This window comes from Sebastes fasciatus, chromosome 4, assembly GCF_043250625.1.
Source record: "Sebastes fasciatus isolate fSebFas1 chromosome 4, fSebFas1.pri, whole genome shotgun sequence".
NCBI lineage: Eukaryota > Metazoa > Chordata > Actinopteri > Perciformes > Sebastidae > Sebastes > Sebastes fasciatus.
Genome location: NC_133798.1, coordinates 4,429,354 through 4,451,216, shown reverse-complemented (window position 1 = coordinate 4,451,216; position 21,863 = coordinate 4,429,354). Strand labels below are relative to the sequence as shown.

General features: G+C 40.3%; 1 protein-coding gene across 4 annotated transcripts in view; it reads left to right on the top strand.

The window, feature by feature from the left end:
- Positions 1–21,863, top strand: part of LOC141765507 (NT-3 growth factor receptor-like) — a 258,306-nt gene that overhangs the window by 223,416 nt on the left and 13,027 nt on the right. For 2 of the 4 annotated variants that reach the window (XM_074631527.1, XM_074631525.1), the window contains 3 exons: positions 262–434; positions 11,718–11,967; positions 20,033–20,191. In XM_074631527.1, coding sequence (XP_074487628.1) covers positions 262–434; positions 11,718–11,967; positions 20,033–20,191 — 582 coding nt within the window. The remainder of the gene's footprint in view (positions 1–261; positions 435–11,717; positions 11,968–20,032; positions 20,192–21,863) is intronic. The other 2 variants (XM_074631528.1, XM_074631526.1) reach the window with 1 other exon arrangement.

The window sequence follows — 21,863 nt, the reverse complement described above, 5'->3', positions numbered from 1 at the left end:
TATAACAATAGGACAGACACATGAGGGAGGGATGTTTCCATGGCTACCTAAGTGTAGCCCTTGTTCTGGTCATGATTTGGTTGTGTAATCCACTATGACATGCTCTCTCTCAATACAATTCAATTCAATACAAAGTGGCTTTATTGGCACGAAAGTTGCCAATGCATCAAAATACAAAGGTACAGAATAATATTAATATGAACATTAACACATTACAATAGATATTAACGATTCATTATTACATTCTCTATCTCTCTCTAGACTCTGAAGGACCCCACTCTTGCAGCCAGGAAGGATTTCCAGCGCGAGGCTGAGCTGCTGACCAACCTCCAGCACGAGCACATAGTGAAGTTCTACGGAGTGTGCGTGGACGGAGACCCTCTCATCATGGTCTTTGAGTACATGAAGCACGGAGATCTCAACAAGTTTCTCAGGTGAGTTCAGCAGACAAGCAACAGGTGGTGGTGGAGGAGGTGTGTGTGTGTGTGTGAGTGCACCTGCAACCTTTAATCCCCAGAGATTTAGGATTTTGGGAGTATAGAGTTCCTGAGCAATTTAGTATTTATTTTGTCCCTGCTCAAAATGTTCCATTTCCGTTGTGGAAACCAAGATTTGTCCAAATAGTATGTGAGTAGTATGTAAATATTACGTGTTATAAGTGATGTGAAGGATATTAAACACGCAGATTATACTATTTAGTTATTGCCCAAAATACTTCATGCAACACATTGGTATCATAAGGATAAAGCTCTAAAGGGCGGTATCAGTGGTTTTACACAATCACAACTTTAATTTCTGACAACCATTTACCCAATCCATGCTAGTGGCGCTGTGCATTTTTCTTACCTTCCAGGGGCCATTAGTATCACTTCATTTTAGTACACTATCAAAATCAACTCGCAAAGTTATTTCATTTCAGAGTTTGAATAGGTTTTAAAATGGTGGATTGATGTGGGAATCCTTCCTGGTGGTGTATTCACACGCTTAAAGCTGAAGTAGCTCCTCAAATGTTTCCAGAATCATCTTGTAGTGCACGGTTTAGCTGTAAAATGAGAAAGTTTGGCTATACAGGACCGATTGATGACAGACAAAGTCCAGTTGCTTTAAATGAACTACTCCACTTGTGTCATGAAGAACTAGAGGGTTCCTCTGCTTTAAGAAGACAAGGAGAGTACTCTTTTTTTTATTATTACATTATGTGATGAATTTATTCCATTATTCAACTTTTTTTTGCTAAGTTTATAATGTAATAATGTTCTCTTAATGTAATAACTTATTACATTATGAACAAAACTGTTATGACAGTTATGGTCTTTTTTAAAATGATGTGCTGATTATTACATTGTGAGCTTTTATTACATTTAAATTATTAAATTATGCACAGTTATTACGTTATGAGTTGCTACAGGGTTGTGAATCTTTGGGTATCTCGTGATTCCATTCAATTTTGATTTTTGAGGTCACGATTTCAACGAAAACAATTCATGATTCAAAATCGATTCTATATTCGGTACATAGGGGTGCTGATTTCAGGATCTCCTCCAGTCCGCTCTGTGCTGATAAAGGTGGTGTGGCAAAATTTGTATTCTTTTACACACAGTGACCTCACGCTCTACCCGGGCCGCCGTCTGCTACAATGCGTATTTGCAGCTCCGCCTCCAGTGTTTGCACCTTCAACAACAATGACAGAGACCCCAAATGGCAGAATGTGTGTGTGAAAGAATATTTGAAAAAAGTTTTGTAACACCCACCACAAGTGCTGGCTATAAGGAATGACAATCAGGGAGTAACTTTAAAGAGTAGAAGCTTTAATTACAGAAGTTTAGCTTTACAATTCATATCCCCCACCGTAACCTACTCACTGTTTAAACCCCAGCTACACTAACAGGGCAGGGCTGAATTACACACCGATACACACTGCAAATCAAGACGTTTATACGCTAAGTGAATTCACACATCTACTGTATAAGTCACGCGTGATTGATTTCACTGCAAACGATTTCAAACCACACCACACCTTAAGCCTGCCCTGGCTGTCTGACTGGGATTCAACCTCAGTGAGGTTAAACACCGTGGGGAAGCAGGCAGATTGCTGAACAAAGCAAAACAAAACAAACAACAAAAGTAAAGAAAAGAAACTAGTCCGCCCCCAAGGGCAATACCCATATATTTTTGCCCGCTATCGGCTCACTTGCCAGGGCGGACTAGACAGCAAATAAACCCTAAAGCAAAACAGTTCCACGGCAAGAGCAGCTAATGGCCGACTGATGCTCTGCAGAGATCAATCTTAAAACACTTTATCATCAAACATTAAAATACATGCCAATTTAATATTAAAACACTACATAATTAAAATACCTGGTACGTCATCTACTTTCCTACCGACTACCAGCCGCCTTCAACGCAGCAGGGAAACAGGTCTGCAGTACATGAACACAAGAAATGTCTCACACGTTCAAACCCCGACAGCATAAAACAACACAGACACCAGTCCTAGGCCTACCAGTTAGTTGTTCCTGCTCTCGCGTTTCCCTGCCTGCCACATGGAATGGGGTGTGCACCTGCCTCACTCCACCGGCCTGAATCAATGACACATTTAGAGTTCCTCCTGCAGGTATTCAGCCCTATATCGGCAACCCTCCCTCATGGTTGCCCCTCCCCTTTCCCGGTCTGATTGCCATAATGTAAACACACAAAGGCAACATTTATTCATGCTAAACTTGCACAAATAAACACTTTCTACTACTACGAAGATGAAACCTGACAATTTCAGACATTAATTGACAAATAGACAAAAATAAATTGACAGTTGACAAAATAACCCTGTAAGACTGCTATTTTGTGTGATCTTTATCACACCATATGTCGATGACACTGTGTCCTAACTGGCTGCGAGCGACGCAGCGCCGATTTGAGCTGAACTTTTGTCGGACACCCTGTTTCTATTTATTCCCTGTCACTCACTGTTACTACTACTACTGCTACGACTACTACTACGACTTCTTTCTGCCAGAAAGTAGTCGTAGTAGCAGTAGTAGTAGTAGTAAGCCCTTCGGCTAGCTAACTATTGTTAAATTAAGTAGCATATTCAACTTGGCCTGGTGTAAATAGCTGAATAGCTGCTGTGTGACTATTCTCACCTGAGTGCAAATAGACACTCTGATAGTGAAATCTTTAACTGTATATCATATTTTTATGATTAATATTGTGCCTGTAAATTCTTAATCTACGAAATAACTAGTTACTACAGATAAATGTAGTGGAGTAAAAAGTACAATATGTCCCTCTGAAAAATATTACTTTTTACTCCACATCAGTACTACTGTTACTAGTTAGTGCAGATACTCGTACTACTAGTACAGGGGTCAGCAACGTTTTCTATCAAGAGACATTTTAGGCCAAAAAAATAAATAAAAAAATCTGTCTGGAGCCACAGAACATTTGATCATTGTCATGAAGGTAACACGGTTTATAGTCTAGGTATATAGTATATAAGTCTAATGCAGTGAGGGCCAAAGAGACAATGAACTACAGAGTATTAGGGCCACATTGAGGGGAAAAACATCTGACATTTCCAGAATGAAATCATAACTTTAAACAAGAAAAAAAAGTCGTAATATTACGAGAATAAAGTCATAACTTTAGGAGGAAAAAAAGAGAAAATAACACGTAAAATTACTACTTTAAAATATTATGACTTTATTCTCATAATACTACAACTTTTTTTCTCTTAAACTTATGACTTTATTTTCATAATATTACAACTTTTTTCTCTTAAACCTATGACTTTATTCTCATAAACTTATGACTTTATTCTCGAAATCTCAGATTTATTTTTTTTCCTCAATGTGGCCTTAATACTCCTTTGTACCGTCGTACCATAGACCTACAACAATGATAAATAAAAATGAAAATGTAAACAAAAAACAGTTATTCATTTCCATTTTTAAAAATCCACAGGGAGCCCCTGGAGAGGGGCTAAAGAGCCGCATGTGGCTCCGGAGCAGCAGATTGCTGACCCCTGTACTAGTACAATGTAGCATCAAATGGAAGTACTCAAGTATACATATTTTACTTAAATACAGTACTTGAATAAATGTAGTTTGTTACTCTCCACCACTGCCTCAATACTTAGATGTTTAAAATGATAGTGCCATGCTTCGTCACTCTTCCTTTGTGTATGGAGTATTGGATCTTTGTTCCTTGGTGCGTCCTACTCACCCGTCACCTGTCACGACTTTATGATTTGACCCTCTTTGACTTTCGTTGACTTTACCGTGATATTTCGGACCTTCATTGGTCCTGACCAGTGATCAAACTTTCCCTCATTAGTACATGAAGTAGAAAAAGTCTGCAGAGGTCGACCCTGAGCTGCCAGGCCTGTGTGTGGCACAGAGAGCAGTGTGTGAGCTTGTAGACACTGAGTGATGGATGGGCCTGTCTCAGTGAACTACTGCAGGTTGATGCCTTAATTTTAACCTTGTCACCGGACTCCAACCCCCTGCTTGTTAAGTACTGTTTCTTCTTCCCTTACGCCCCCGCTTTCCTTCTCTAAAAGGTGAAAGCCCCACAGAGTCCTGCCAGGCTGTTTATGAAAAATGATTTTAGTGGGCCGCCTGTTATAAAGATATAAATATAAATGACCTACTCTGCTCCACCATCAAATATTGTCACCGTAGTCCGCGTGCCTTACTGTGGGAGCCTTGTTCCGAGCTGTGTCAGGTGCCATACAAGTGTGTTCCACAGTGATTGATGAATGAGCCTGTCTGGTAGAGTGACAGACTGACTCTGGGAACTGTTCCACCCAGAGCATTATGTAAAACTTGCTCAGCCTTAAAGGTCCCATATCGTGCTCATTTTCAGGTTCATACTTGTATTTTATGTTTCTACTAGAACATGTTTAGATGCTGTAATGTTAAAAAACATTATTTTCCTCATACTGTCTGCCTGAATATGCATGTATTTACACTCTGTCTGAAACGCTCCGTTTTAGCACATTTCAACGGTATTGCAATGGAATGGCACCTCATCAATATTACAGGCAATGTTCTCCTGTAAATACTGTGTATAGGTACAGTGTGTATAGTTCCCAATCTCATGCATACTGTATGCAAAACATACTTTCTGTTTACAGTACTATGGTTCACTTGCAATACTACAGTAAGCATTGAGTATTGTATTGATGCACAGTACTACCATACTGTAATGAGAGTAGATGTCCTACCTTATCTACTGTGAACCTGCTTACAGTAAATGTGGTTGTACTCTGCCCAGCCTCCCTCATTATTGGACCATGGTCAACCAAAGTGGCTTGAATCTCATCAGAGAATATGGCTCTCCTCTTCCTCCTCTTCCTCCTCCTCCTCCCCGTCCTCCTCCTCTTATGGTACGTGTCCACAGGGGCGTTTTTTATCGCGAGGGGACGCAACGCTTCCCAGCATTGGACGCTTGGTGTGCTGTCCCTAGAAACAAGGCACTCGGCTCCTGATTGGACAAACGCTTTCCCGCCGTTGGCTGCTGCTCCCAGCTTTCAAACTGGAACCAGTATGGAGGCTCGTTTGGAAACTTTCTTCTCTTATTTCACGTAAATAGTTCACTGAAATGTGTTTCTGAAAACATTTGAGGCGAGAAATAATCCATGCAGTTGATGAATCTGTCTTTATTTTGGATCAACAACGTTTAGTTTAAAAGATCCTCGGGAGTTTCGAGAGGCGGCGAGTTGCGTCGGACGCCTGTGATTTGCATAAAGTAGACGAGCCCTCAACTTTATGCAAATAAGGAGCGGGCGTCGTGACGCCTAGTCTCTCGAATCGCGACGCCAGGCTACCAGAATGCATTGCACGGCTGCTTACATAAACAATGAATGGGGAGCGTGGAAAGCACGGAGGCTGTGGACACGTACCATAACTCTCACTTCTATTGCTATTCCTGTCTCTGCCTCCGTCTCTGCCAAAACACAAGAGCTCACCTGTGGCCTTTTTATTGCTAAAGCTCTGATTGCTAAAGCTCTGATTGCTAATTGAACAATTGTGCAACATGCGTTTACCCATGTGAGGAATCCGAGTGCAAAGTAGGACAATAAAGTTTCGCATTTTGAATGTCAGGGTGTTCCACATGAACACAAGATATTTTATCTTAGAAGACTGGGCCAAATGTTGAAAATATTGTGTGTGCTGTTTTGAAAAAAGTGTGAATTAGAACTGCAAACTGAGTGTAAAGTATTTGTATTTTAGCAGAATAGGTTCAGGGGGTTGGTACATGAGTTACGGGTTGTGGTCATTGTGTCTCACGTAATCTAACAGCACCATAATTTTTATGCATTTATATAACCACAATAACCCAAAATGATATTTCTATACCACCGTGCCGACGACAGCCGTGGCCTGAGGCATTATGTTTTCGTGCAGTCCATTCATACGTACGTACCATTCTCGTGAACTCAATATCTCAGGAACGCCTGGAGGGAATTTCTTCAAATTTGGCACAACTGTCCACTTGGGCTCAAGGATGAACTGATTAGAATGTAGTGGTCAAAGGTCACTGTGACCTCACATCCGTCCCATTCTCGTGAATGTGATATCTCAGGAACCCCTTGAGGGAATTTCTTCAAATTTGGCACAACTGTCCACTTGGGCTCAAGGATGAACTCATTAGAATTCTGTGGTCAAAGGACAAAGGTCAAGTTCACTGTCACTTCACGTCCCTACCATTCTCGTGATATCCCGGGAACACCTTGAGCGAATTTCTTCAAATTTGGCTCGAACATCCACTTGGACTCAAGCTAGAACTGATTAGATTTTGGTCATTAAAGGTCAAAGGTAACAGCTTGTGGACTGTGAATTTAACGAAAAGTGTATTTGATTAGAATTGCAGTCTCCACCTTTTACTGGGAGATTCTTCTGAAATTGATATGACAAACTAGATGGTTTCTCTAGAGAAGACATGCCACAGTCCATGCATGGTCATAGAGTGATATTACTGTTTCTTTTCCCACACCCAACAGTCTCAGGCAGGGTACAGACACGCTCGCAGACAACAGCCCAACGTTTCACTGTAGCAAATTCAAACTGAAAGTTAATCTGCTACAACTGATATCATCTGCCGCTGGTGATGTTTTTCATTCAACCGGCAAAAGTGCAGGATGTGTTAGTCTCAGAAATGAGAGAATTCAGGTATTTTACCAACCAGGAGCGGATCCAAAACAGAACTAGTCATTGGAACCCAAGTGGTGACCGCTTAACCTTTCCAACACCAACACTACCATTGGGCTAGAATTTCCACTTGTACTGTAAATACACGGTGATACATGAAACTACAAACCATCATGCAGTGTGTTAGTAAGGTGTAGTTCCACCTGGAGCCTCCAGAACAGCTTCAGTGCTCCTTGTCAGAGATTCTCCACCTCTACTGGAGGAATGAACAGAATTCCTCCAAAACATTTTTCCTCATTTGGTGTTTAGATGATGGTGTTGGTGGAGAGTTCTGTTTAACATGTCACTCCAAAATCTAACATAGTTGTTCAGCTGGGTGGAGATCTGGTGACTGTGAAGGTCGTAGGATATGATTGACAAACCACTGAGTGAGCACTGTGACCTGTATGGAATCTGCATTCACTGTGTTTCGACACGGTTTGAGTTTTTCAACCACCTGTAACCCAAAATGTAATGAGCAGATTAGCATAACAAATTAACACTGGTGTGGATTTTGAAACCACTTTGTTGTTTGAGTTGAAAATAACTGGTTGGATTTCCACACCATTGTGGTGAATATTTATTGTCCCTTGAGGAAGAACCTTTTTGCAATCCTGTTACTTCTTCTATGGTCCCACCTTTTGCACAAGAACATAAGATACTGTATGTGATAACCGAAAAAGCCAAATGCAATGCCGTCTTCTTTGAAACTAACTTGCTGCTATAGAATCATATATCATCTCATCATCATTTGTGGTTTGTAAAACACAAATGACTTTTGATTAAATGGAGCTGACGAATCCAATTTGTGTTGGAATGAAGAGATTCAGTATGGTTTAATTAAATGAAATGCTTTTATTTGCCATCTGTTATTCATCTGCTTAGTTTATTAGACTTTATTTCACCACCAGCATCCGTCCACACTCTGACCTGTTAAACAGCCTGGTGTAGAGAAGTTTGATTGATTATTGGAAGGCAATTTTATTTATTAATTTGCATTGGGATTATAAGTAGACTTCATATCTATAGTAACAGCTAATTAACAGAGTTGAATGCAACAGTACACTTCCTCTTTACAACACCCAAAGCATGATGGCATTACTGGTGGTGGCAAAACCTCAAAATATGATTTTTAAAACTGTGAAATGGTCTAAATATTGTAGATTTGTGACATCACAAATGGACAGAAACGGCTTGTTTCAAAGGCACAGTTTCTGAATACGGGCTGTGTGTATTTCTCTGTGGGTTGAATGTTTCAATACTTTCACAGAATTTATAAAGCACTACAACAAAAAAGACATGAAAATCTCACTTTTTACAATATGGGACCTTTAAGTAAAAATACAGTAATGTAGACCTGCTTTAGCTGAATACGGGCTGTGTGTACTTCTCCATATATTGAGCATTTTGATAGTTTTATAGTATTTATATAGCACTTAAACCCGCTTTATAATATAAAAGACATGAAATTCTCACTTTTACAATATGGGACCTTTAAGTTATTCTTGAGAGAGGTGGGGCAGGTTAATATTACTAAGGAATTTATGGATGTCTTCAATATTTTGGTTGTGATCTGAATCTAAATGTATCATTTATATCTTTAGGATCGTTGAGAGGCTTCCCTGCCGAGTCCTTAATAACTGCAATGGTTGCTTTTTCCTTGTTTTGTTTAATTAGATTATATATATATATATATATATATATATATATATATATGTATTTATTTGATTTGTTATTAAATTGAAAGTTGCTATGTCTGAGCCTCTCTATCAGATTTTTCTTTTTTTTTTTAGATCGTTCAGTTCCAGTTTATGTTTTGTTAATTCACATTGTATTGTTTCTGTAGGGTTAGTGGCATACATGTTTTGAAGTTTTTTTTTCTTCCAATTTAAGTACCATTTCAGTGTCTTTCTTCTTTTTATAGGATGAGTATGAAATAATCCTGCCCCTTAATACAGCTTTGCCCGTTTCCCAGAAAGTGAAGGAGAGGTGTTAGGAGAAATCCTCCATTTCCACTCTCTCTTGAAGAAACTGTTAAAATCTTGGTCTTTTAGCGGAGACGTGTTAAACCTCCATCTGGTTGATTTCTGTTGGAGTCTTTTGATAAGCTTAAATGAATGAAATTAAATCGATGTGTGATCACTGACAGTGCTCAAATGCATTTTTGTTTATGAAATATCTGAAAATTCACTTTACAATTGAATGGAAACACGACTACTGAAACATTATTGAAAGCAAGACTTTAATTGCAGTGTAACATGTAATGGATTTATACAATGGATGGATGGACTCTGTAATCAAATATCCCACTGGTAAATGCACTGGGTTGAAATACAGCTTGGAAGAGCCACTTCCAAATACAAAGAATGCATGAATGAACATACAGACACTTCACAAAACATGAGCTGTAGATTTGGAAGCCATTACATGAGACTTTTTTTTTTTATCTTTTCCTTTCCTTGGGTCCTTACCTCACGTATCTTATGACAAGAAGGTCCCAAAGCTGAGTCAGACTCTGCAGCCCTACCTGCTCAGTCACTGCTGAGCCGCTCTGGATGAGAGCACAAGCTAAATGCCTAAATTGTAAATTGCGGTTGGTAAGCTAATGAGCTGCATTATGTCTGCTGTGATTAGATGTTATTTGCTCCCAGGATGCTTTGCCCTGCAGAATAGAACATTGGTACTTAGTCCGCCGCCAGGAAGTGAAGTCTACCAGTGCTTATGTGTGATTCTCAGTGTGTGTGTGTGTGTGTGTGTGTGTGTGTGTGTTTGTGTTTGTGTGCATGCTCGTATGGGACAGTGTTTCAGTGAGTCTCTCTGTGCCTCGGATGCTAATTTCGACTCAGTAATTGTGTTTCCATTAAAGTGCTGGCATCAATTCTTTCAGGACATACTACTAATTTAGCCAGCACCAGTTGCCTTCCAAACCACCATGCTCACGCACACACACACACACACACACACACACACACACACACACACACACACACACACACACACACACACACACACACACACACACACACACACCAAACTGCCACTTCACTGGCATCACTTCCTCCATTAGAGATTTAAAAGTCAGTGAAGCTGAAAAGACACACACACACACACACACACACACTCTGGGTACTACTGGGTACACTCTGTATTTAACTACACAGGTCATCAAAGCTCAACTCACACTCCGTCCTTCCTCACTCTCTGTACCTCATCGTTCCCTCCAAAACAGCACCGACTGCTACTATTTGAATTAGGAGTTGTCGATCGATTAAAAATATTTAATCACGATTAATCGCATGATCGTCCATAGTTAAAAGCAATTAATTACAATTTTTTTTATCTGTTCAAATGTACCTTAAATAGATATTTGTCAACAGGCAACAAGTGTGTCAGTGTGCCGACTTGACTATGACTTGCCCCAAACTGCATGTGATTATCATAAAGTGGGCATGTCTGTTAAGGGAAGACTCGTGGGTACCCATAGAACCCATTTACATTCACATATCTGGAGGTCAGAGGTCAAGGGACCCCTTTGAAATTGGCCATGACAGTTTTTACTGTTGATGTGCCCCATTACCGCCTGCCAACCAAGTGTTTGATTAGGATCATTTCTTTTTGGTTGTTAAATAATTGTGACCAAAATATGTAGGCTTACTGAGCGGGACATTTTACAGTGGAAAAAAACATGTTAAAGGTCCCGTATCGTGCTCATTTTCAGGTTCATACTTGTATTTTGTGTTTCTACTAGAACATGTTTGAATGCTTTAATGTGCAAAAAAAACTTTATTTTCCTCATACTGTCAACTTGAATATGCCTGTATTTACCCCTCTGTCTGAAACACTCCGTTTTAGTGCATTTCAACAGAATTGCAATAGAATTGCAATGGAATTGCGTTGCTAGGAAACAGCTTGGGTCCATGTGTACTTCCTGTCAGCTGATGTCATTCACAAGAAATAAACTGGGACACATTTAGAATGTTTACGTTTAAAACCGTGTAATGGTCTAAATATTGTATATTCGTGACATCACAAATGGACAGAAATCCTAACGGCTTGTTTCAAACGCACAATTTCTGAATACGGACTGTGTGTATTTCTCCGTATATTGAGCGTTTTGATAGTTTAACAGTATTTATGTATATAGCACTTAAACCTGCTTTATAATATAAAAGACATGAAAATCGCGCTTTTTACAATATGGGACCTTTAAAACATAACCCACTACAGCAAATGTAACACAAATTTGAATCAGCAAGTATTCGTGAAATTAGCATTGATAATAAAAACAAGTAAATCTAAAGGATCACTTGTGGGTTTTTTTTCCATGGGGTTTCAAACATTCGAGGACTGGTCAGCTGCTGAAAAGCACTGCTACGCTCAGATATCAAATATGGATTTTGAAAAGGGTCGTGATTTGTCATTGCATTTGATTGAATGAACCAAACGAGTATTGTTGTCAAATCCGTAAATACATTACACTGACTGATGTTAGGATTGTCTGACTCACTCTGTAACTTTCTCCCTCAGAGCCCACGGGCCAGACGCCATGATCCTGGTGGATGGACAGCCTCTGCAGACCAACGGGGAGCTGGGTCTGTCCCAGATGCTTCATATAGCCAGTCAGATCGCAGCCGGGATGATCTACTTGGCGTCTCAACACTTTGTGCACCGAGATCTGGCAACCAGGAACTGCCTGGTGGGGAACGGCCTTCTGGTGAAAATAGGCGACTTTGGCATGTCCAGAGACATTTACAGTACGGATTATTACCGGGTAAGAGTACGTCTGTATCTTTTATTCATAACACACCTATTGTTTTTTGTTTTTTTCTCCATGTATTTACCCAAAATGAAGAATGAATTTGCAGTACACAGTAGGGATGCTAATTTCCACAATGGAAATAAGCCCTATAGGGCTTTATTATGTTATTCTGACTTTTCCTTTTAAGTAAGCACTATGCCCTGGCTGAGCTGCTGGTTATTTTATTTTTTTTATGAAATTGTCTAATAAAACCAATCAATCAATCAATCAATCAATCATCAAAATGTCAAATTCTCACACTGAACATGATCTAATTTATACCATGGCCACTGAGAATTCTGGATCATGGTTGGCTGGAAGGTGTAGATTAACTTTCAGTAACCAGACACCTTTGACACCATGTTTGATTGCAGTGCTAAATGAATGTGCAGTTTCAAGCTGCAGGTAAAGACAGCAACAGTGAGGCTGAGCTCAAGAGCTTGGTGCTCAGGTTATTTTTTGTAACCACCAACAACAACTAAAAACAGCTTGTCAGTGAAAAACAAACAAATTAAATTTCAAATGTGTGGGATATTTGTGTAAATCTGGATATCTAAAACCAACCCGTTCTCGCTCGTCAAATACCACCGCTTGGTCAGTGGCACCTCGGCGTCTGATACCGATGCACAGAGGCACCCTTTAGTGTCTGTGTGACACATCTAACTCCATTGCAAACACATCCGTTTCAGTATTGGATGGTCAGAGCAACTGATGTAGTATATAGAGCAAGAAAGGTCTGTGTAGGGCTGGTAGGAGGGGATGTTGGATGGGTCAAACAAACACAGGACTTTCACCCAGGAGAATGCTGTCCAGTGTGAAACCAAGTTAACGCTGACTTATTGTATCTTAGTTTTATTACGTAAGTTCTATACTTAACTAACACCAGTTATGTAACCAACATGGTTATTTTACGTCACAAACGTAGGCTACTTATTTTAACCCAAATCACAACCTTTTCCTAAACCTAAGTTTTATTGAGTAAGTCAACCTAAAAAGTTATTTTGAAAAGACACTGTATGCATGTAACGAACGGAGACTGTACGTTTCCTGTGAACACAGAAGTTGATTTAGAAAAGACACAATTATCAGTACATCTAAGAAATAATAAATCCCGACTATAATATATCCCCAAAAGCATTTTTGCAATTTATACTGATAATAACCACCACAAAACACACTATCATCACCTAACTCCATCATATATCAACCATCTGATTAAACGCCATAATAATGTTAAAGACAACCAGTAACCAACACCATAAAAATGTCCTTAATCAAAATATAAGCACCACACTGCTCAAGCCGAATAAATTAAATATTTGAATTAAATAATTTATCTGCGCATATAACATACAAGCGTGCAGCGCTTCCAAACAATCGCCGACCACAAATAAATCAGCGGGAACCTGCGCACCACCACAGCTCTTAAACAGATTATTAATAACAAGCATCTATATCATGATGTTTACAAATTATCATTATCACTCAAAAAAACTATACATTCCAATAGCGTCTCTGAGGTCATCTATATTCTGATGCAAGCCCTATTTTCCTGCAGCTTTACGCATTTTCCCTGCAGGAATGTCGACCAAGTCAAACACAAAAGAGACCCAGCAGGTCTGAATCCTGTTTATAGATTCACACCTAGATCCCTGGAAGTGTGAATTGCAATCAATTAACCTGGCACCTCCTCCTACATCTCAGCTGCTTAGCGCTGCCCTCTTGTGCAATATTTCATTATTGACCTACCAAATACACACATGATATTTAAAGAGCAACTTAGATATGAAAAATAAAATAAAAATCACTTATCTTAACATTTTGCCTTAACAATGCATGTAACAAGCAGAAACTGACACGCCGTCCCTGACACGTCCAAAACTAACGCCGCAAAAATCTCATATATAACTCCTTTAACTTCATGTGACGCTTCCTTCGTTATCCAGTACTTGTGCCTTTGGTTAGGTGTAGTTTAGAATTACATGTCATCACCCATGCAGACTCGCCTTTGGAGGTTTTCATTGTCTGCTTCTACTTCACACTAACTGGTTTTGTTCTCGGAATGTCAGCAGTGGACAGATAGAGGATGGATAACCTATTGCATTCTACTAGTGTACAATATCTGCAGGAGAGGAGGCTGCTACCTTGACCGGCCATCACGCTATGAGTAACTGTATCGCTTCTCTAAATTATTTAGCCTGCAGCTGTCTTTTTAAGGATTTTGTAATGTTTTAATGAGCCCTGGACGAAGATGTTGAAAATGCTCATGTGGGTCCCAGATGGAGAAAACCAAGAAGCCCGGCTGTACGTGTCCTGCCTGTGCAGAAGAGGTTTGTCTTCATAGATGACGGCAACGGCGGCTCGTAGGGATTTTCAGGAGACTCTCTCAGCACTGTAATTGGCATGGTGGGAAATAATTTGTATTTGGCAGTAAATGTCAATGACTCCATTGAGTCCCATCCCCCCTAAGTAGCTTCTGTGGACTGCTTTCTTTTTAATGGCTCGCTCCAACGTCTCAGTGGGGCTGCTGGTAGACTGCAGACAGCAGCAGAAAGGCTGACTGACTCTCTTTTAATTTGAACCCTTATCAGCATCGAACCGGTTCAGATTTACAGAAAGACTCCTCCCTTGTTTATCGTGCTCATGAGCATTGAATTTGTTGGATATATTTACAACCCCGTCTCACATCAAAATGTAATAATGTAATACGGTGGTCCACGGTGCAAAACGGATCAGTTTCACAATAACGGCTCTAAAATTGTGAGATTATTTTTGGCCTGTTCTTTTTTCTCTTGGCCTGTGTCCACCTCACGTGACTGCCAAGCGTCTTTCTGTGAAAACAAACAAAAAGGCAAAGATTAATTTTATTGTCAGTGGAAAATGCAATATATTAAGATAGCGTTTTCCTTAAAATGCATTTTGATCACATTTCTAGCGAGAAATGTGCATTTTATTTTCCAAATTTTCCCTATTCTAGAGTTGAAATTAATTAGCTAAGAAAAAATGAATCAACAAGTGTTTTGATTAATTATTATTAATTTAAGCCATGTATAAATGTTAATCATTCTCCAGTTCCAGCTTTTAAAAAGTTTTTATATGACTGTAAACTGAATATCTTTGTGTTTTGGGATTGTTTGTCCGACAAAACAAGCAACATTAACAAGTCACCGTGGGCTCTGGGAAATTGTGATGGACATTTTCCATGATTTAAGCAGTAAGCAGTCTTGGTAAAGCATCAAAATTCAGTTCAATGTTCAAAACTAAGCTGCTCGAAGGGTAGAGATGGATGCACTGCAACTTTGTTTTTTCTTACATTATAAATTCTGGGAATGTCACGATATATGTAGAGGGGAACCCAGAATGCAGACTCAGTCTCGGCAGGAAATAACGATATTTATTAATGAATAGGAGTGGTGAGGGTGAGGGTGGGAGATGATCCAGGGAGAGGCTGATGGTAGGAGAGAAAGTCCAGGGTTGTGAGCTGCTGTACGGGCTTGAGGTTTGGCTTGGCTGACTGAGTGGCTGGTCAAACTGTGCAGACAGAAACAGAGGTTTAGGTCTGATTCAGGCAAAAAGGTAAATATCAAACTGACAGGCTGAATGACAAAGTCAAAGGATAGATTTCAGTGATACGACAAACCGTTGTACAGAGAGATGATCCGGCAGAGACTGAAGATCAGTGTAGTGAAGATTTACTGTGTGGTGAAGAACTGATGACGACCAGAGGCCTGTACTAAGAAGCGAGTTCAACATACCCAGGGTATGTTCTCGTTATCTGGCTTCACTAACCCTAACAAACGAGATCCCGCTAAGCGGTTCTAGGACGCTGGTTATCAACTCGGTAAATCAATCCAGGGTTTCTCTATCTGGCTACGAGCGCGTTCACATGAACGGGGCGGGGTTTGCAGCATATGACCAATCAAAGACATGGACAAGTCTACAGACTTGCAGACTGACAGGCAGAGAAGTACATTTTACAAAGGAAGAGCAAACTATATTAGACAAATTTGAAGAAGTTAAACACTTAATCAGACTAAAAGTAACACAGTTGAAGCTGCCAAATGCAGGAAGAACAGCTGGCAAAATAAAAAACTCCTGATGTGTGAATGCGTAAATTAACAGAATTATTAATTTAACGGAATACTCAAAAGTCAGATATAGTCGTTTAGATATAAATAGCTTTTAGAAGTTTAATGGATGATTGCAATACACTTTATCATGTCCTTTACCAGAGGTGCGGCGTGTGTGACTATTTCAACCTTCTTTCAGCTGCGTCCCCGTCTCCGGCGGTGTGAAACGGACTCAAGAGCAAGTAAAACAATAAATATAAAAACATAATTCAAAGCAGTAAACACCCACAGCATGAAGTCAGCTGTTCTGTCTGCATCTGTCAGTTTAAACTGTGTTGTTTTTAGTCTGGATTATGACTTAAACTTCTCCGTATTTCTGTAATATTATCATATGATCCCCGCACTGAGCTCTAATTGGTCAGTAGGCGGTGCTTTTATACAAGTTGATCTCTTTATCTGGAACATAACCTGCTTCGGAGCAGGTTAGCTGTTCAGCATAAGTTACCATGGCGATCTACCCCGGTAAGAAGTGATCCACCTTCGTAGGACGTTGAAGTTAAAAAAAAACGCCAAATCCTGCTTCGTAGTACAGGCTGCAGGTGAGCTTGATAGCTGAGGCAGAGCAGGTGTGGATCATTGCAGGCAAGCAGACCGGATTGATGACATAGTGCAGCGTCCAGCAACACGGACAGACAAGCAGACACAGACGGGCAGAAACTCCCAGTAGGATGGCATCGTGACAGGGAAGCCTCATCAGGAACAGCCACGAGCATGCAGGACAGAGGTGTGTGTACCGTCTGACTCGGATAATTCAGAGTCAGACGTACGGCTGAACCGCAATCTGCTCAGTCTGAGCTACAGACAGAGTTCCTAGAGTTCTGTTTGACTGCAGGCAAACAGTCTGCACAGGGAGGAGAATCACCGTATAGGAAAAATGATATCCTCCGTCACTTTGGCTGTCTGAGCCCCGAATTGGAGACAGCGGATGCATGTTGATCAGTCATTCTGTCCTCTCCGACGGAGTACAGCTGGGAGGATATGAGGGCCTGTGCAGTGTCTGGAAAATACGTTTTTGGCTCTCTTGCCAAGAGATGAACTTAATTAAAAAAAAAAAAATACAATTAAAAACAGGAAAATAAGTGATGTAAGCTACAATTCTCAAGGAGCCAAAGTCAACAATGGATGGGTCAACAAAATAACTTTAACATTGCCGTTTGTTTCCAACTGACAGTCCATGCTGGTTTCTTTTAAAGGTCTGCTGTAGCTTCAAATGTGTTGACCATGAGATAAGGACAACACATACGTAATGCATATTTACAATATACCAAGTTTTATATCATACACTATTCTGCCACACAGTCAATCTTCATTCATTTGTAGATTCATTTGTATTTAAACACAATTTATTCATGTTTATTGAAGTGTGGTGATATCTGTTTCTATAAGGATTCAAATGTCAACGGAGCAAATGTTCAAGTAGACATAGTTAGATACATCAACTAACCTGAAGCGTCATCCACACTGGGAACGTCAGCAGCACGTGGCGGCTGTTGTTTTTTAATTTGGCATCCATGTTAACAGGTTAGAGCAGCCACACTGCCCACGTGAAATGCATGTCTCACACGCGTCTCAGCTGCGCCTCCTTTAAAGATTCAAGGTCTCGCCTATTTTTGCCGCGTGCCGCACGGTTCACAGCAACAACAGACAGTGGAAGGTGATCTATTGACTGTATATTTACATCATACCAGCAACATTACTACAGTTTCGATGTCTATCTGTAGAATATGTTGGGAGATGAAAACAAGTAAAGACTTATTTTTAAATCAACACTTCCTGCTTTCATTTAAAAATAAAAGCCCCCAATCATTTTTTTCTGTGGACAGAATTCCTTCATTTGTTAACACGAGGCTTTCATTCTGAAATATGTGCCAGACAGTGTTGTAGAACATACAGTGACTTGGAGAGCTCCATGACTGAATATAGTTAGGGGTTTTAATTGTGGATTATTACTATTATTTACAAATTACCACACATTTCTTAACCTTTCTCTGTCTAAAATAAATTACATTTATAATGAAAATAAATGGCCATTATGAAAGGCAAACTCTATGTAGAAAGAAAGGGCTGACAGCAGCAGCAGAAACGCAGCTGGTCTGAACACCCGACTAGTGAATCACGCAGCCGACACACAATGCAGCCGCCGTACGACGCCGCCACGCGCCACATTATTGTCACCATGAGTCCAATGTAAACACAGTACAACCTTTTTACAGCCTTCTTTTATTATATTATTATTATTATTATTATATTCACCACAGCAACTTTAAGGTCAAGTGAAATTGTAATTAATCTAAATCAAAGCATGGTGATATCATGTGGTAAGGCTGCTTTATCTCAGGAGTGAATGAGTAAACGAATGAGCAATCATTCACAAATTAAATGATTTTTTATGAAGGAACTGGAACTTAAATGAAGGTACAACTTTACCCTCATCTTTCATTGGATTTCTCTTGAACAATTTATACATCATATTATATAGTATTCAAGACAGTGTATGTTAATGATTAGAGAGAAAAGGCCAGAACAGGTTACACATAGTAATGTTCACTAATAAGACATTCAATTAAAGTTGTATTAGTGCTTATTGAATATTAAAGAAACAACTAATTGATGATGGAGAAACGGGTAAAGGATGGCAGGACAGAAGGAAGAGGTGATGGGGAATCAGACAGTAGAGGTGGAGAGAGGAGGGGAGGAGTACAGGAAGGACGATTAGTCAGCGGCACACTGGAGGTCATTCATTATGTGAGTCGTGATTAGGAAGCACATATTTGACTAAATTAGTCAAGCTGCTTTATGATTTCACAGCAGTCGGAGAGCAGGCAAGAGCAGATGAATAATGATTCAGTCTGTCTGATCTACACGCTGTCGAATAATTGAGAAGACATTCTGGGTTGTGCGTCTCCTCATATCCTCACCATCACTCGTGTGATTAAAGGACAAATCCACCCAATGACAGAATCCACAGGAAAGGACGGCCTGCTATGTTATAACTCAGTAGGCTGCATTTGGATTTTTATTGGATCATTATATCATTATTTAGTGTACAGTTTCATATTTACAAACTCAGGGGTGCCTCTCTCGCGTTGCCTTTGGACAGACCAGGGACGTCTTGTCAAGATACACTCGTTACATGCATAGTGTCCTTTCAAAATAAACTTCCGTTTTCACAGGAATTTAGGTTTTAGGTTGCATTTAGGGGGTTAGGCAACACAACCACTTAGTCAGGGTTAGGAAATAATCGTGGTTGACGTTGACTTAACCGACAAACGCCTCACTTGACTAACGACTGCTGTGACGATGTCAACGTTACTTTCGGTTTCACACGGGACACAAACAGCGGTCTCCTCGTTGAAAGTATTGTGTTTGTTCGACCCATCCACCACCCTCTTGCTCCGACCCCAAACACCGCGGGTGGGTTTACATTGGAGTTAGTTTAAAGCCCGGTTCATCACATACTATTGCTAAAGGGTGCCTCCGTGCGCCAAGGGGCACTAACCAAACGGCGGTATTTGATGCGTTGGGAGTGGAGATGAAAATGCCAATGGCTATAGTGGGACCCACGATCATGTCAATATGAGACTCATGCTCTACCAACTGATCTAACCGACATAACCTTTGACAATGTTCTGGATTTGTATTATGCCTTTCAAAAACCACGTTTGTGAAGGTGGGTGGAGTTATGTTAAGGATGGCTCCACTGCGTCATCGAGCCATGATTTCAGCCCCGCCTAAAAAGTCCTAAACACAAGACTGGCCAAAAACAGTTTAACGGTCTAACTCCACAATCCAGTACTACAATGTTCACAGTCTTTGCACATGTTTTCAGTAATTATTTTCCATCATTTCTGTTTAGAAACAAAGCTCAGAATTTCCTTTACACAGCCACATCTTTCTCCTATGTGTGTGTTCAGGTGGGAGGTCACACCATGCTGCCTATCCGCTGGATGCCTCCAGAGAGCATCATGTACAGGAAGTTCACCACAGAGAGTGACGTGTGGAGCTTCGGAGTCATCCTGTGGGAGATCTTCACTTACGGCAAACAGCCGTGGTTCCAGCTCGCCAATAATGAGGTACATCATCACTTACTTATGAACATAGCCTATGTATGGTATATACATTAAGCCATTTATGACTTTTATTAGCAACCGGTAAGAACTAGATTAAAGGAAAATTCCAGTTTATTCAAATTTAGGTCTTATTTTTGTGGGGTTGGCCATCATTCTTATCAGTTACAATAACATTGTAACTGTGTGATGTTTTTGACCCATGACTGAGGTCATGTTCTTGCTAATATTTCTGGCAAGCTAGACAATTCAATGGCAAGAAGAGGAGTTTTCATTTTACGATTTCACACATATTCAACGTGTTATTTTTTTTTTGTGGGTTATTTTGATACTTTTACATTAAATATCTAAAAATGTGACTTAAATGCGAATAGATATAAAGCAGAATTAAATACTTATGAATTAAAGGTGCTCAATACGGAATTCAGAGCATATATATTGCCTCCACACAGCTCTCAGCATGGAGATGGCTGAGCCGGTGGCTAGCAGCTAACAGTGCTAACAACGCAAACAGTGCTGACGGAGCTGGGTGGGCACTACAGATCCGTGACGCCAGCATTATCAGCTTTAACCGCCGGTGGTCGTGAGCTAGCCAGTGGGCCGGGCTCACATGCACTAAAAGGCACGCGCTGCCGGCCCGGCTATGTCAACGAAATAAAGAGCAGCTTTGATTTCAACACACGGAGAGAGTGACTTCATTATCTGCTCAGGTAGACATTACTTATATATATTTACATAGGTAATAGTTTGTTTGCTGTTATATTAATGCTCTGAATCCCGGATAAAGAACCTTTAAATAACACGTTTTTGAAATACTCCGAACAGTTTATAGAGTTTGGTTGATGGCTAGTCAACTATTTCTTAGGAGGATGTGGTTCATCAACTTCAACGTTATTGTCCCCAAAGGGAAGTTTGTCTTGATGCCAATTTAAAAACATAATACACACAGACTTTAATACAAAACATAATAAAATACATAAAAAATAATAAATATGTAAGCAGAAATAAGACCAGAGTTGTAAATAACAGCGCTTGATCCCATGAGGTTGATGGAACCAGTTAGTTCCTCTTCCTTAAGAGCGCCTTAAGGTTCCTGGACCTGAAACTGAATCTTGCCCTCTGCATTCTTTTAGAAATATTCAGGGTGGATTTATTATCATGCCAAATACAGGAAAAATACAATTGGCAATCACGTTTTACCTGAAGATCGTGGGTTTTTCATCTCGGTAGGGGAAATATGCTCCGACACTGGCGGCTTGCTCGTCCTCCCATCGCTGAGCAGGTGAGTGAGTGTAGGGAGAGTCACGGCGTTTCAGCGAGTGGGCGCTTTTTGTTCCAAAACCAGGATGGAACAGAAGGAAGCAAGCTCAGCACCTGGTGGTAGTAGTTGAGTCAGTAGGTATTGATCAACAAGCCTAAATCCCTGCAGATTCATTATGGTCTGTTTGTGCTCTGGGGAAATAAAAAAGAGACTTGCGAATTGTGGCTTTGAAGGCATGGATGAATCTCATGGAGATCAGCCTGACAAACAGATCTATTCTTTAACGGCGTGTCCACACAGGGAACGTAAGCAGCGCGTGGCGGCAGCAGAACCTGTTGTTTTTTTATTTCCGCGTCCATGTTAACAGGTTAGAGCAGCTGCATGGGCAACGCGGCTCGGCTGCGTGTCAGCTGAGTC